Source organism: Myotis myotis, unplaced genomic scaffold (assembly GCF_014108235.1).
Source record: "Myotis myotis isolate mMyoMyo1 unplaced genomic scaffold, mMyoMyo1.p scaffold_m19_p_5, whole genome shotgun sequence".
NCBI classification, from domain to species: Eukaryota; Metazoa; Chordata; class Mammalia; order Chiroptera; family Vespertilionidae; genus Myotis; species Myotis myotis.
In genome coordinates this window covers 109,052,164-109,069,744 of record NW_023416357.1, presented here as the reverse complement: position 1 = coordinate 109,069,744, position 17,581 = coordinate 109,052,164, and the positions used below count along the sequence as shown (strand labels likewise).

At 44.3% G+C, this 17,581-nt stretch overlaps 1 protein-coding gene across 1 annotated transcript in view; it reads right to left on the bottom strand.

The window, feature by feature from the left end:
- Positions 1 to 149: 149 nt before the first annotated feature.
- PDZD9 (PDZ domain containing 9) overlaps positions 150 to 17,581 on the bottom strand; it is a 32,531-nt gene continuing 15,099 nt past the window's right edge. Inside the window, exons 3-4 of the mRNA XM_036309683.1 lie at positions 3,055 to 3,244; positions 150 to 845 (exon numbers count right to left, since the gene is read on the bottom strand). Of these exons, the coding sequence (XP_036165576.1) occupies positions 455 to 845; positions 3,055 to 3,244 (581 nt within the window). The 3' untranslated portion in view covers positions 150 to 454. The remainder of the gene's footprint in view (positions 846 to 3,054; positions 3,245 to 17,581) is intronic.

Below are 17,581 nucleotides of genomic sequence, written 5' to 3'. Positions count from 1 at the left end.
AAGTAGGGCAGAAAAGGGGGAAAAATTCTAATATGAACAACTAGCCAAAAAAAAAGTATTTTTCCTATTAAGTAGGGCACTTTACGTTTATAAAACAAGAGAAACTAAACATCTAAATCACAATGTGGTACTCACCTTAAGAGGTGAGATTCTCTGCTGTGCTTACACTTTCTGATATCAAGCTGTTCGTTTTCTAAAAGATGAAACATTCTTCTCAGAAAGGAGGATCTTAATGATCTCAGTGATGCTATTTTGAGAATAAAATTTGTGAGACCTGTTGTGGCACCCAGGGAAGACTTGGCTATCACGTTGAAGCAGGCGTAAAGGCGTCACAACAGTTGCAAAAGAATTGGTAAGTGTGCACATATTCCTGTGAGTACAGCAAAGCTGTGCATGGTAATGCACAAAAGCCGGGAGTTTCCAGAGAAATGCTCTATGATCACAGATTTGCAAACTACGAACCAACTTTTGGTGCAGGTTGACCCTTGCCCTTTTCAACTTGGGCATAGTCTTCCAGCCAGAATGCGTCTGAGGCTGAGGAGGAGGAGGAGCTGTCCTTGTCTTGCTTCACCATTGTCCAGTAAGGGGAAGGGGCTCTCACTCCTTCCCTGTGGTCTCCGTGAACCATGACGTCACAGGTAATGTCTGTTCCTACGCTGATTGTCTGATTCTTCTTTTTGTATTCATGCCATTCTCTGGAGATCGACATGGGTCTCCTTGCAGGATAATGCCCAGTGGACCATGGGGATTTATAATACTTAAGTTTTTTATCTAAAACAACATCTTCCTTGTCATCACTGCTTGTGAAAGAGTCGCCTTTTGCCTGCTCAGTTTTCTTCGTTGTGCTGGAAATAAAAGAATAGTGAATGAATTTTTTTTTAATCTTCATTAAAAAATGGATATTTTTTCCATTGATTTCTTTTACAGAAAGTGGGAGAGAGGGAGGGAAAGAGAAAGAGAGAAACATCGATGTGAATGAGACACATCAACTGGTTGTTTCCCGCACGTGCCCGAACTGGGACCAGGAATCAAACCCTCAGCCCTTCAGTGTGGGGATTTTAGCCTCATACTTAAGTTGTGCTATTCTGTGTTTATCTTTTCTTTGCTTTTGAACAGTGAATCTGTCATCCTTAGATTTCAGTATTCTGAATCTCAAACTCTATAATTAATGCTTAGTTAGAGCATAGTAGTTGTATGAGCAAATAGTTTAGAGCCCTGGCTTAAGTAACACTCCCTGGTACAAGGCCCACCAGCTCTATCTGGCTGCTAAATTTAAACTGATTAAACATGAGTAAAATTTACAGCTCCTCATTTGCAAATCCTCACATTTCAAGTGCTTAATAGCCACATGTGGCTGCTGGCTGCTACATGGAACAGCACAGCTATAGCACCCAGCCAGATTTCTTTGAAGGTGCAGGGCTGCAGCAACGAGGGTTCAGGAAACCTGTCAGAACTTAGTAAGGACCACTCCTGCATCAGCACTGAGCTTCTCGTGTTCTACCAAACTTCTCACATATCTGGTCCTCAAAGGGTCCCTGATACTCCTGTGCTAACACAGAACAAGCTCTCAGATTAAGTGATTTGCCAGAGTTTCAAGGCTGGGTTTCCACTTTCATTCACTGAATAACTGGGCTCTCAATCACTTAAAAGTCCTGTGGTAAGTTTAGCATAACAAGATAGACCTGTCCCTGCCTTCATGGAGTTTGCATTCCCCCAGGGCAACACAGTAAGCAATTGGTTATAAGGATTATTTCACTGAAATTGGGATCAATGCTGAGGAGAGACCAGGGTACTAAGAGTCCATATCACAGGGTCCTAAGCTTCTTGCAGACAAAGGCTCTGCAGCAAAGAGCAACAAGGTAAAAGCTGAGAGAGCCAAGTGGACTACAGGGGAGGGGAGCAGCACAAGTGAGGCTGGAGTGATACTGGAGCATTTATCCTGAGAACAAAGGAAGGTCTTAAAGATTTTAAGGCATGTCACAATTCGATATGCATTGTAAAAGGATCATGCTGTGTAGAGAATAGGGAACAAGAGTAGATGCAGGGAGACAAAATAGTGGCTTTGACTGGGGTGGTGGTAGTAGCCAGAGAGAAGTGGACAAATGTGGGAGATAACTGACAAGTCTTAGTGATTATTGTGGGGAGGGGAAGACAAGGGAGACAGAAAAATCAAGTACAGCCCCGAAATTTCTGACTTGCTCGACTAAGCAGACATAGTAATAGAAGCCAAAAGAATCAAGGAGATTGCCCAGCAGATTGAGAGGAGAGAGCCAAATATTACACCTTGAGGAACTCCAAGGCTGGGTAAAAGGGGACCAAGAGAAAGTGACCAGAGGTCATAGGAGAATCAGGGGAGTGGGTATCAGAAACCAGGGGCAGGTGATGTTTCAACATGAGTGAGGTTGGGAGGTTGTAAAGTGTCTAATGCTCAGAAGCCAAGCAAAATAAGATGAGAGGAGCCCACTAGAATCTGATGTGAAAGTTGTGGGGGAGGGGGGAAGGAGCCTGGGAAAGGCCTCGGGCAAATGATGGGAGCAAGCCCAGACTAATGCAGGCAGAGGAGTGCCCTGTCTGGTACAGCTCTTTCAACAAGTTTGGAGTTAGGGACAGGGCGGTGGCCAGAGTGGGCAGAAGGAGGACAGTGGAGTTAAGGTGGGGTTTACTAAGATGACAGAAGCTTAAAAATGCTTAAATGTTATTGGGAAGGATCCAGAGAGCAGCTGGATAGGCAGGAAACAAATGGAATGGGATTCCCAGCACCTTTAAAGGCTGACTGGTGTGGGCATTTGGAGGCAGAGTTCCCATTGGATGGTTTAGTCTTTTTCATTAACTCCAGGTTCAAGGCTCTTGTCTCTCTCTTTCTTCCTGATGCCTGTTCCTGCAGATCGTTCTTTCCATAAGGATTTAGACACCTGGGACATCGTTCTAGCAGGGTCACCAATTCCTCCTACCATGGTCCACGCAATAATTTTCACATTAAACCAAGACCCTGGGCTTCATGGACCTTGGAGAATTATGTAGTATAACAAAGATTTCCAAAAATGAATTACTTACCATGTTACTGGGAATTTGGTCTCAGGGATTAAATCATATATGTCTTGCCATTCTTGGGGTATGTCAATAAATTCTCGGTAAACCTCGATTTGCAGCACTGTTCCTGTGGTGATGCATTGCAAAAGCTTTAAAAATTCCCGAAGAGTATATCCTAACACATTGGCCTGGCCAACACTAATCAGAACATCACCTAAAGAGGGGGGGAGATTAGCAGTGAAATTAATGGTTGAAAGGAAATATTCCATTTCTGTCTTTATTGTGAAGTGTTTCCTTTTATGGGTTCATATTGCTGGTTCATTTTTGAACCAAAACCAAGCTTCAGTCTTTAATTTTTATTTTGTTTTGTTGTTAATCCTCACCCAAGGATATTTTTTTCCATTGATTTTTAGAGAGTGGAAGGAAGAGAGAGAGAGAGAGAGAGAGAGAGAGAGAGAGAGAGAGAGAGAGAGAGAGAAATATCAATGTGAGAGAAATATATTGGTTGCTATAGTCCACACCCCAACTAGAGCCAGGGACAAAGCCCAAACTTGGGCATGTGCCCTGACTGGGAATTGAACCGGGGGCCTTTTGGTGCGTGGAACAACACTCAACCAACTGATCTATAATGGCCAGGGCAGACCAGTCTTTATTTAATAAAAGCGACCACCTCAGTGACATGTGTCCTTTGCATAATAAGAAATGCATGCAAGATGTTCCTTACAGCAGTGCAATGGTAGGTAATATGTTTTCAAAACATTTCTGACAGAAGCTACACCATATATAATTGAAGCATCCTTTAGGATTCTAAAAATGTGTTTCAAATAAAATGAATGGCTATTACTCATTTTTTTTATAGATATATTTTTTATTGCCCTAGCTGGTTTGGCTCAGTAGATAGACTGTCGGCCTGCAGACTGAAGTGTCCTGGGTTTGATTCCAGTCCCCTGCGGCATCGGTCCCCAGTAGGAGGCGTGCAGGAGGCAGCCTATCAATGATTCCCTTTCATCATTGACTAGAGGCCTGCTGCAAGAAATTCATGCATGGGTAGGGTCCCTAGGCCTGGCCGGAGAAAAGGGCCGATTGGGGCCTTCTGGCTGCTGACCGGGGTCTTCCTTCTGACTAACCAACTGGGGCCTTCCTTCGTTCTGCAACACCCCTGGGGGCAGCACACATCATAGCAAGCGATCAAACTCCCGGTTTCCCAGTCCAACTCCCGAGGGGACATTTTGCATATTAGCCTTTTATATAGAGAGAGGTTTCTATCCCTTCCTCTCTCTTCCTCTCTGAAATCAATAAAAATATATTTATATATTTTTAAAATATAAAAAATATTTATATTTTTATAAATATACTAGAGGCCCGATGCACAAAAATTTGCGCACTCGGGGGGGGGGGGGGTCTCTCAGCCCGGCCTGTGCGCTCTCGCAGTCTGGGACCCCTCGGAGGATGTCCACCTGCTGGCTTAGGCCCGCTCCCTGGGAGATTGGGCCTAAGCTGGCAGTCAGACCTCCCTCTGGCAGGCCGGGAGCCCTCAGGGGATGTCCACTTGCCATCGGGGAACAGGCCTAAGTTGCAGTCAGACATCCTTAGTGCTGCTTGAGGAGGCAGGAGAGGCTCCCACCACCACCGCTGTACTGGCAGCTGGCAGCCTGGCTTGTGGCTGAGCAGAGCTCCCCCTGTGGGAGCACACTGACCACCAGGGGGCAGTTCCTGCATTGAGCATGTGCCCCCCTGGTGGTCAGTGTGTGTCATAGTGACCAGTCATTCCCAGTGGTTCTGCTGTTAGGGTCAATTTGCATATTACCTTTTTATTATATAGGAGTGCCTGGCAGCCTGAGTGAGGGGCTGATGGCTATTTGCAGGCTGGCCACAGCCCCTTCAGGGTAGGGGTCCCCCCTGGGGTGCCTGGCCAGCCTGGGTGAGGGGCTGAGGGCTGTTTTCAGGCTGGCCACAGCCCCTTCAGTTTGGGGGTTCCCAAGGGGGTACCTGGCCATCCTGGGTGAGGGGCTGAGGGCCATTTGCAGGCTGGCCACAGCCCCTTCAGGGTGGGGGGTTCTGCTGGGCTGCCTGGCCAGCCTGGGTGAGAGGCTGAGGGCCATTTGCAGGCTGGCTAAACCCCCCAGTGGGGACCCTCACCCCATTAGGGTGTGGCCAGCCTGGGTGAGGGGCTGATGGCTGTTTGCAGGCTGGTCATGGCCCCCAGCCACCCAAGCTCCCAGTGGAGGCTGGCTGGAAGCAGGTATCTGGGATTTATTTGTCTTCTATAATTGAAACTTTGGTTGCCATGAGCGGAGGCCACAGCCGGCTCAGGGCAGGCGGGAAGCTTGGCTTCCTCCATTGCTGGGGCAACCAAGCCTCCTGTTTGCTCCAGCTCTGTGGCTGCTGGCCGCCATCTTGGTTGGGTTAATTTGCATATAGTTGCTCTGATTGGCTGGTGGGCATGGCTTGGAGTGTAGCGAAGGTATGGTCAATTAGCATCTTTGTCTTTTATTAGTGTAGATTTTTATATTGATTTCAGAGAGGAAGGGAGAGAGAGAGAGAGATAAAAACATCATTGATGAGAGAGAATCATTGATCAGCTGCCTCCTGCATGTCCCACACTGAGGATCAAGCCCTCAACCCGGGCATTCGCCCTGACTGTGGAAATCGAATTATGACCTCCTGGTTCATAGGTCAATGCTCAACCGGCTGAGCCACACTGGCCAGGCCTGTTACTCTTAAAGAAAACACCCCTTCCACTAAGTGATGAATGAACGGCCTACTTTGCAGTATACCTGCCTGGCAATTTACAGTGCCCTCCACAGTAAGTTGACTATATTAAATAATTCTGCATGAAACCTTGGGAAATTAGTATGCTTTAATTAAGATTAAGATGCGTACACAGGGAATATGTTGGTTCAAAGGAATTTGACAGCAGGTCCCTACTCAGAGCACTGCTGGACAGGGAGGAAAGTGTGATGCTCAGCTATGGAGCTTCTGAATCTTCAGCAGATGGGAAGAAAACCACATCTTGACAGAAAGCCCCTGGACCCCAAACTGGATGCTAAGAAGACCAATTATTCATTTGCATCTACTTCCCTACCACCAGCAGCTAGGGCATGGGCATATAAACTAGACCCAGCCACAGGGCACTCCCACCTAGGCCCCTGAACCTGGAGCAGGAGATGCAGAGAGGTGGAAGGAGTACTCCACTTCCCAGGGCAATTGTACATGGCCCTGTGTTCTCACCACTTCTCAAGCCTGGTTCTCCAGCCTTTCTGGCAATTCTGTCAGATTCGATGTTCTAAATTCAGTGCCTTAACAGAATTGTTCTGTTGCTTGCAATGAAGATCCCTGACTGCTACAAGGGTATTCAGTAAGAGAAGAAGAAATACAGAGAAACTGCTTTTTAGAACACACTCACGTGGGTAAAATCTTAGTCTTCAGATCTAACTAGCACTAACATTCTGCCAAATGGTAATGGAGACTTTAAAACTAACATCAGATGAAGTGACTTCAGTGAAGTCCCAAAGGATGTGTTCACCTCTCTGAGTGTGGGAAGCTAGCAAACCCTCAATCACCCTCATTCCATTCACTGAGGCCCAACCTCAGAGGACAAGCTCGAGATGAAGTGCCTTCCCTGACTCTGCATCCCACGGGCTGGAGAATGGCACAGTGTGCTGGCCCCAAAGGATGCTGCCAAGGGATGCCCAGGTCATATTTCCAAGGTGCTAGATTCTATCAGAAACAAACACTTCCACCACGCTTTTGGCTTTTGGCTCAGTGGAGGCTCAGCTGCAATTCCCTCCAGACACCTGAATCTGGGTTCATGTGACACCATTCCCCCAAAGTTCAGCTCCAATGAGATCCAAGTCATATATCTGAGCTACACTGGTGGGAAAGTCAGTGCCATGTCTGACCTGGACCCCAAAATCGGCCCCCTGGGTCTGTCTCCAAAAAAGGTTGGTGATGACATCGCCAAAGCAACAGGCGATTGGAAGGGTCTGAGGATTACAGTGGAACTGACCTTTCAGAACAGACTCAGACTGAGGTAGTGCCTTCTGCCTCTGCCCTGGTCATCAAAGCCCTCAAAGAACCGCCAGAAACAGGAAGAAACAAACAAACTACTAGTAAGCACAGTGGAAATACACTTTTGATGAGATGGCCCAGCAGATGCGTCAATCTTTAGCTAGAGAACTCTCTGAACCCATTAAAGGGATCCGGCAGCCCTAGCCGGTTTTGCTCAGTGGTTAGAGTGTGCCCATGGCCTGAAGGGTTGCGGGTTCGATTCCAGACAAGGGCACATACCTCGATTGCAGGCTCAATCCCTGGCCTATGCAGGAGGCAATCAACGATGTGTGTGTCTCTCCCTCTTCTTCCACTCTCTCTAAAAAATATCCTCCAGCAGGATCAACAGCAAGGGGACTGCCCAGTCTGTGGGCTGCAGTGCTGATGGCTGCTACCCTCATGACATCGGCAGTGGTACAGTGGAATGCCCAACTCATTAAGAACTACAAGGAAAAGGCATTTTAATTACAGTTCGCGTATTAAAGAAAATGAGCACTTAGAAGGGCGGAGGAAACTCTCCATTTCGGTCTTTAACGTTGCTGAGAGGTTCCAAGATGGCTGCAGAGTAGCTGGAAGCTGCTCCCACTTGCTCCCAGCCCCAAACCAGACTTACAGCTCAGTTACAGAGCACTCAACCTTACACGCCGACTGAAGACTAGCTGACCTGAAGTTCAGGAAAAGCCACACAAGCCTGGTGAGAAGGGCAGAGCGCAGGTGGGGAGGAGCTGAGAAGGGAGGCAACCAACGGGGCTGCGGGACTCCCTCCCCTGGGAGTGTGGGGTCTAACCTCGCATGGAGATCCCCAACTCAGAGCCACAGAGACGGGAAAGGAGCCTGCGTGGTGTTGGGCGGTGGGCGTCAGTGGGGAGTCAGTGCTGGGGAGGCTCACACTGCACCCTCCAGGAAAGAGCTCCAGCTCCCAAAGCGGCAGCACCCGCCTGGGGCCTTCACTCCGACTCTGTTGGCTGGAGACCACGCTGCTGGACTCGGCCCTGTGGGGTCTGCCAGTTACACCCAGCAGGGACGTGGAGGGGCCCCAGATTTCTTGGCAGGCTCCTGGCAGAGACCCAGACAGTGATTAAACTGTGTGGCCTGGGAAAGAGAAAAAGTCTCCCCAGCCAGGAGCACAGGCTGACACTCCTCCCGCGGCCTGTGGAGCCACTGGGCCTGCCCTCCCAGCATGGTTCACAGTGTGTGTGTGTGTGGGGGGGGGGGGGGCGAAGGGGCCCACACAGAGCTAGGATGCTGGACGGCATCGGCCAGGGAGGGGCCTGTCCAGGAGCCAGGCGGGCGGGTGCAGCTGGATGATGGCATTACAGGGAGGCAAACCCAGGCCCCCCTGCGAGTTCAGCCTGCTGCCCCCTGAAGGAGTAATAATTAAAATGGCAAAGTTTGAAGTCAAAGAGAGAAGCGTAAAGGCAGCAAGACACAGTTAGTTACCTACAAGAGAGGTTCCATAAGGTGGTCAGTTGATTTCTCAACAGAAACACTTCAGACCAGAGGGCATGGGCATGAAGTATTGAAAAAAAGAGAAGAAAGAAAAGAAAAGAAAAGAAAAGAAAAGAAAAGAAAAGAAAAGAAAAGAAAAAAGAAAAGAAAGAAAGGAGGGAAGGAAGGAAGGGAGGGAGAGTGAGGGAGGGAGGAAGGGGGCCTACACTCTATCCATCAAGGCTGTCATTTAAAATTGAAGATGAAATAAAGAACTTCCCAGATGTAAAATGGCTAAAGGAGTTCATTACCACCAAGCCAGTATTGCAAGAAATGTTAAAGGGACTGCTTTAAAAAGAAAAGGAAAAGGAGAGAGAGGGGAGCATAGGTATAAAGAAAAAATAACAACAAATAAATGCCCATCAATAATAACTTTAAATACAAAATGATTAAATTATCCAATCAAAAGACACAGGGTAGCCGAATGGATAAAAAAAACATGACCCATTTATATGCTGTCTCCAAGAGACCCACTGAAGTACAAATGATTCACAAAGAATGAAAGTGAAGGGATAGATAATATATTCTAAGCAACTGGAAATTTTAAAAAGCTGGAGTAGCAATACTTATATCTGACAAAATAGATGTCAAAACAAAAGCCATAAAAAGAGACAAAGAAATTCACTACATAATGCTAAAGGAATCGACCCAATGAGAGGGTATAACCCTTGTAAATATAGACTGAGTGGCCAGATTATTATGACCACCCCATCATTACTTCATTGGGCCACCTTTTGCCTTCAATACTGTGGCGATTCTTCTTGGCATTGACTCCACGAGATGTTGAAAGGTGATGCAAGGAATCTGACCCCATGCCTGATGAATAGCACTGTCCAGTTCTGTGAGATTTGATGGTTGTGGAACCAGCTGCCTGATGGCTCTTTTAACTTTGTCCCACAAATGCTTAATTGGATTCAGATCTGGTGATTGTGGGGGCCACATAAGCAAGGTAAAGTCTTCCTCATGTTCTTGAAACCACTCCTGCACAATACGAGCACCATGGCATGGCGCATTGTCTTGTTGGAAGAAGCCATCTACATTGGGATACGCCATCAACATGATAGGATGAACTTGATCAGCAACAATACTTAGGTATGTTGTGCTATTCAGACGTTGTTCCACACAAATTAAAGGGCCCAAATCATGCCAGGAAAACATGCCCCAAACCATAACACTGCCCCCACCAGCGTGAAGGGTTGTATTCATGCATGCGGGGTGCATGCTTTCATGCTGTTTCTGCCAAATTCTCACTCTGCCATTTGCATGATGCAACTGGAAACGTGATTCATCGGACCACGTGACTTTTTTCCAATGCTCGACTGTCCAATCCTTGTGTTCCTGTGCGAATTGGAGACGTTTTATCTTGGTAACTGCAGACAGCAAAGGTGTTTGAACAGGCCTTCGGCTGTTTTGCGGATGCTTGCTCCATGTCTCCGAGTGCCAACAATCATCCCACGTTCAAAGGCTGTTAAATCGCGTTGTTTACCCATATCTTCAGAAAAAAACCACTTCTAGTGTCGTGGTAAACAACCTGCTTCCCTATTTATAATGGTCTGGCCCTCTAGCAAATTAAGCGCGAAATTATAGCTAATTTGCCTGCAAACGTCAGGTGGTCATAATAATCTGGCCACTCAGTGTAAATGTACCCAATATAGGCACTCCTAAATATATAAAGAAAATCTTGATGAACATCAAGAGAGAGATCAATAGCAATGCAATAATAGTAAGGGATTTTAATGCCCCACTGTCTTCAATGGATAGATCTTCCAGACAATAACCAAAAAGGAAACAGGAACCTTAAATGATATATTAGATTGGATGGATTTCATTGATATTACAAAACATTTTATCCCAAAGCAGCAAAATATATTCTTCTCAAATACACATAGAAGATTCTCAAAGACAGATCACATATTAGGACACAAAATAAGTCTTAACAAATTCAAGAAGATTGAAATGAAATCAAGCATCTTCTCAGATCACAATAGCATGAAACTAGAAATCAACTACAATAAAAAAAAAAATCTAGCCCTAACCGGTTTGGCTCAGTGGATAGAGCATCGGCCTGTGGACCGAAGGGTCCCAGGTTCGATTCCGGTCAAGGGCATGTACCTTGGTTGCGGGCACATCCCCAGTGGCGGGTGTGCAGGAGGCAGCTGATTGATGTTTCTCTCATCGATGTTTCTAACTCTCTATCCCTCTTCCTTGCTCTCCGTAAAAAAATCAATAAAATATACTTTTAAAAAAAAATCTAAAAAACATTCAAACAGATGGAGGCTAACTAGCATGTTATTAAACAATGAATGGGTTACCAATGAGAGAAAGGAAAAAATAAAAAATTACCTGGAAACAAATGAAAATGAACACACAACAACCCAAAATCTATGGGACACAGCAAAAGCAGTCCTGAGAGGGGAGTTCATAGCATTAAAGGCCTACCTCAAGAAGCAAGGAAAGTCTCAAATAAACTAACCCTACACCTAAAAGAACTACAAAAAGAACAAAAAACAAAGCCAAACAGAAGTAGAAGGAAGGAAATAATAAAGATCAAAGCAAAAATAAATGACATAGAGACTTTAAAAAGAAATACAAATGACCAATGAAACCTACAGCTTGTTTTTTGAAATGATAAACAAAATTGAAAAGCCTCCAGTGGTTCTCAACCTTCCTAATGCCGCAACCCTTTAATACAGTTCCTCATGTTGTGGTGACCCCCAATTTCATTCTTACAAATTGAACATAATTAAAGCATAGCGATTAATCACAAAAACAATATGTAATTATATGTGTGTTTTCCAATGGTCTTAGGCGACCCCTGTGAAAGGGTCGTTTGATCCCCAAAGGGGTCGCGACCCACAGGTTGATAACCGCTGCTTTAACCAGAAACAAAATCCAAAATGAAAGAGAAGTAACCACAACCATCACACAAATACAAAGGACTGTGAGAAAATACTATGACCAACTATATGCCAACAAGTTGAACAACCTGGGCAAAATAGACAATTGCCTAGAAACATATAATCTTCCAAAATTGAAGCAGTAACTTTAAAAATCCCAGAAAACAAAAGTCCTGGACTGGATGTTTTCACAGGTGAATTCTGTCAAACATTCAAAGAAGAACTAACACCTATTCTCTTCAAATTATTCCAAAAAGTTAAAGAAGAGGGAAGATTTCCAAGCTTTTCTTATGAGGCCAGAATTATTCTAATTCTGAAAACAAAGACTCTGCAAAGAAAGAAAACGGTAAGCCAATACCCTTGATGAATACAGATGCTAAAATCCTCAAAAAAAATTATTAGCAAACTGGATCCATGCCGGAAGCCGGTCCATCCTTGCTGTTTGACACAGTCGCTGCAGGAAAGAAACATCTGCACAGCATATGTTTCAAGGGACCTGGCGTATATAGCATACTGTTCTTAATATGTTTGCTCCCCTTAGCGCTGTGTGTTTTAACCAAGGTCACCTCTCCGAGAAAGGTTGTTTCCCCAGGTAGGAATTTTTCCCTGAAGTCAGGGAGGGGATGAAACTCCTTAACTAAGTGCCAGGCGGGTAATTAATCACTTTAACTACAAACAATCATGCTTAAGCTACATAATCTTTACTCCTTGGAATGGAGATAAGAAACGCCCTAACCTTTGTAATAGAGATTGATAGGATTGAATCAATTGGTATAAATACAGATGTAACAAGACAGCAAGACACAGAACTTAGAAGACAGAACTTAGAAGACAGAACCTACACAGAACCTAGAGACAGAAGAACTTCGCTGGAGAGAACATGGCAAAAGATCCTGGACTGAACCTGACTACAGAAATTGGCAAGAGAACCTGACTAGAACCTGGTGACTGAACCTGGCTGGAGAACCCGGACAGAACCTGGCTGAGGAACCTAGCGAGGGAACATGGCTACAGAACCTGGCTGGAGAACCTAGCAAGAGAACATGGACACAGAACCTGGCTGGAGATCCAAAGCAGAACCTCTCTGGAGATCCAGACCAGAACTTGGCTGGAGATCCTGGCTAGAGGTCCTGGCTAGGCTGCTGATCAACTGAACGCTGTCTCCGTGTCATTCCTTCTTTGCCGACTCAGTCTACACCTTTGGGAACCCCTGGACCTGCTGGGGTTGGACCCCGGCAGATCCAGTAGTACATTACAAAGATCATAGCCCAGGTCGCTTTTGTTTAGTGGTTCGAGCATGTACCTTGGTTACAGGCTGGATCCCTGGCCCCATCAGCATGTGTGGACAGCAACCAATCGATGTGTTTCTCTCACATATATGTTTTCCTCTCTCTTTCTCTCCCCCCGCCATCCCTTCCCTTCACTCTCTCTAAAATAGAAAAAATCAATAGAAAAAAATATCCATGGGTGAGGATTTTTTAAAAAAAGATCATATACCATGATCGAGTGGGATTTATTCTGGAGATACAAGGCTGGCACAATATCCCCAAATCAGTACACGTGATACATCACATAAACAAAAGATAAAAATCACTTGATCTTATCAGTAGATGCAGAGAGAGCATTCAATAAAATTCATCACCCATTTATGATCAAATTCTCAGCAAAGTGGGAATAGAGGGATCAGACCTCAACAAAATAAAGGACATTTATGACAAACCTACAGCCAACATAATACTCAATGGACAAAAACAAAAAGTGTGTCCCCTGAGCAAGCCAGGGGTGTCTTACTTTCACCACTCTTATTCAACATAGTGCTGGAAGTCCTACCCACAGCGATCAGGCAAGAAGAATAGCCATGTGTTTGGCTCAGTGGATTGAGCGTCATCCCATGGCACCAAGAGGTCACCGATTCGATTACCAGATTGCAGGCTCAATCCCCAATGGGGAGCGTGCAAGAAACAGCTAATCAATGTTTCTCTCTAATCAATGTTTCTATCTCTTCTCTCTCTCTCTAAATATATCAATAAAAATATATATTAAAAAAGTAGAAATGAAAGACATCCAAATTAGAAAGGAGGATGTAAAACTGATATTATTCACAGATGACATGATATTGTACAAGAGAAAACCCTAAAGACTCCACCAAAAACCTACTAGATGTAATAAATGAATTTGGCAAAGTAGCAGGATGCAAACCTAATATTCAGAAATTGGTGGCACTTTTACACACCAATAATGAATATCAGAAAAAAGAAACTAGACCACCAACTTAACCATACACAAGAATACACTAAAAATGAATAAATGACTTAAAGTTGGAAAACCATAAAAATCCTAGAAGAAACCATAGGCAGCTAAATATCAGACATCTCTCATAGCAATATGTTTATAGATACATATCCTACAGTAAAGGAAACTAAGGAGAAAATAAACAAATGGGACTACATCAAAATAAAAAGCTTCTGGCCGAAACCAGTTTGGCTCAGTGGATAGAGCGTCAGCCTGCAGACTGAAAGGTCCCAGGTTCGATTCCAGTCAAGGGCATGTATCTGGGTTGCAGGCACATCCCCAGTAGGAGATGTGCAGGAGGCAGCTGATCGATATTTCTAACTATCTCTCTCCCTTCCTCTCTGTAAAAAATCAATAAAATATATTTAAAAAATAAAAATAAAAAATAAATAAAAATCTGCACAGCAAAAGAAACCATCAACAAAATGAAAAGGGAGCCCACTGTATGGGAAACATATTTGGCAATGATACATCTAATAAAGGGTTAATATCCAAAATATATAAGGAACTCATACAACTTAACAAAAGGAAGACAAAACAATCCAATTTAAAAATGGGCAAAGGAACTAAATAAACACTTCTCCAAAGAGGACATACAGATGACCAAGAGACATATGCAAAAATGCTCGAAGTCATTAATCATCAGAGAAATGCAATTAAAATGACAATGAGGTATCACCTCACGCCTGTCAGAATGGCTACTATCAACAAATCAACCAATGACAAGTGCTGGCGAGGATGTGAAGAAAAGGGAACCCTAGTGCACTGCTGCTGTGAATGAAGACTGATGAAGCCATTATGGAAAACAGTATGAAGTTTCTTCGAAAAATTAAATTTTGAATTTTTGATCCAGTCATTCCACTTCTAGGAATATATCCTAAGAAACCCAAAATACCAATCAGAAAGAATGTATGCACCTCTATGTTCATAGCAGCACAATTTACAATAGCTAAGGTTTGGAAACAGCCCAAGTGCCCATCAGTAGATGAGTGGATAAAAAGGCTGTGGTACATTTACACCATGGAATACTATGCAGCAGTAAAAAGAAGGGTCTATCTCCCTTTGAGACAGCATGGAGGGACCTGGAGAGTATTATGCTAAGTGAAATAAGTCAGTCAGAGAAAGACAAATATCACATGATCTCACTCATATGTGGAATCTAAGTAACAAAATAAACTGATGAACAGAGTTGATCTAGAGACATGGAAGCATGGACCAATGCATAAATGGACTGCAGCCAGCCTGATGCTCAACTGGACCCAGCTCCAATATGGAGAGGAAACTCTGGACACTAGCTTTGCTTCTAGCTCTACTGAAACCCCAGCTACATGTCTTCTGTGACTGGACCAAGGGAAATGGGACTTTGGAAACCCAGGGGTATAATTACAGGAAAATAAAAATCACTCAGTCTCCCTGTGCCAAGTCTCAAAAATTCTTTTTCTCAAGATATCGTCAGGACTCCACCCCCAGCACCCAGTGGGGAAAAGGAGCCCCCACTACATCCAATAACGAAGCCACTACTAAAATATAGATTGATTTATTTTCCTCCACCTCTCCCAACTAGGCTGTAAGTTCCATACGCTATATTTGGTGTGAGGCCACATCTGTCTGGCTCACCATTATATCCCAGTGCCTAGCAGGATGCCTGCACACAGTAGGCATTCAGGGAATGATCAATGAATGTGGCCTGGTAAGAATGGTAGTCAGTACATGACCTGTATTTACTTTCAAAGCTATGTATTTTAATTTCTTAAGACTCTGGATATCAGAGTCAGCTAAAGATATCCTGGCCAAAAGAAATTTAAAGTTTAGCCAGAATAAGCTAACACTAAACTAAATTAGGAAATCAAGATGAAACCCCGAAATGAAAGACCAGAGGGGAAAAATGTAAAGTTGAGAATGGGTCTGGAAAGTAATGAAGTCAAAGAAATAGCAGGTTTCTAGGACTATCACCTCTAAAAACTTCAATCATTGTCAAAGGGAATGAATTGCAGTCTTTGAAGCCTAGACCCTGAGGAGAAGTGGCTGAATTGCCATGAAGAGAACTGGGACACTGGACTTCCTCTGTGTGAAATCTCATTTCTAAGCAAAGGTAGGGGCTTCCTAGGCAGACACCTCTAACCGCTCAGCCCTGTGCATGAAGTGTCTTCATTTCTCTAAGCCTCTATATTTCATAACCTACCTTCCAGGAGTGTTGTAAAAATAAACCATAAGCGTCTCTAGACGCAAGCGGCGGACCTTTTTAAATTAAATTCAAAATATTGTGGCAGTTAACTGGTTAAATTAGATAATGCGGAAACACTTTGTACAATACCAAGGACAAATACTCAATTGTTATTCATTTATTAAGCACAGACATAATCAATGTGCCAGTACTGAAGCTAAGTCCTGGATTTCAAAGATGAACTCCAGACTGACTTCAAGGACTCCACTAACTGTAGCCCAACATGAGATTCTGTTTGTGAGCATGAAAACACTCCTAGCCCACTCCAGGGAGTGTACACCCTGGTCATCACCAGCAGCTGTCACCTGACTCCAGAGGAGCCGAGGGGAACAGTAGAGCTCGTAGGCTCTGTGCCGGCGTGCCTTCAGTCTGCAAAGTCCAGACCCTCTGCAGTTTGTTCCAGCCCCAAAGAGTGATGCATGGAGAAAATGTTTTGCATTTAAGGTGAAGTAAACTGTTTGGTAATAGGACATTTATATACTTTCTTTTTTAATCCACTGCTTCTAACCTGAGCCGCAGTTAGAATTACCCAAGGAGCTTTTACACCCTGAACTGCCAGCTGCCCGTCCTGGCTGGTGTGGCTTGGTTGGTTGGCATCGTCTTATGCACAGAGGGGTTGCTGATTTGGTTCCTGGTCAGGGCACGCCAAGTTTGCAGGCTCCATCCCTGGTAAAGGGCATGCAGGAGGCAGCAATTGATGTTTCCATCTCTCACATTGATGCTTCTCTCTCCCCCTTCCTTTCTCATAAAAATCAATACAGATATTTAAAAACAAATAAACCGAAAAAACACATGCATTCCCTTGTCCCTAGCCCCAAACCAACTGATGCAGAAACTCTTGGGGGTTGCAGCCCAGGCATCTTAATTTCAAAGCTCTCCAGGTGATGCTAACAGGGAACCAGAGTTGCAAACCAGTGGTTTGATCCACTGGGGCTCCTGTACCACAATCATTTTTTATTTAAAAAATGACACAAGTCTATGCCCTGGCCAGTGTAGCTTAAGTTGGTTGGGTGTCATCCTATTCACCAAAAAGTTGCCCATTTGATTCCCAGTCAAGACACATGCCCAGGTTTCGGGCTTGATCCCCTGCAGGAGGCAGCTGATTGATGTTTCTCTCTCACATCAATGTTTCCCTCTCTCTCCCTCTCCCTCTAAAAATAAAAATATTTTTAAAAATGAAAATTTACAAAGGCATGTCTAGAGATCCTCTAAGGTAAGCCTAAGAGAAATGATTGCCAGTATTTATTTTTTAAAAAAATATATTTTATTGATTTTTTACAGAGAGGAAGGGAGAAGGATAGTTAGAAACATTGATGAGAAAAAAAAAAAAAAAAGAAACATCGATGAGAGAGAAACATTGATCAGCTGCCTCCTGCACACCTCCTACTGGAGATGTTTCCACAACCAAGGTACATGCCCTTGACCAGAATCGAACCTGGGACCTTTCAGTCTGCAGGCCGATGCTCTATCCACTGAGCCAAACCAGTTAAGGCAATTGCCAGTATTTCTATAGCACTGTAGTTTTCATAGTACTATTATAAAAATTATCAAGTCTCATCGATCTCTGGCAAAGGTGGTTTTATCCCAACTTAGAGATTAA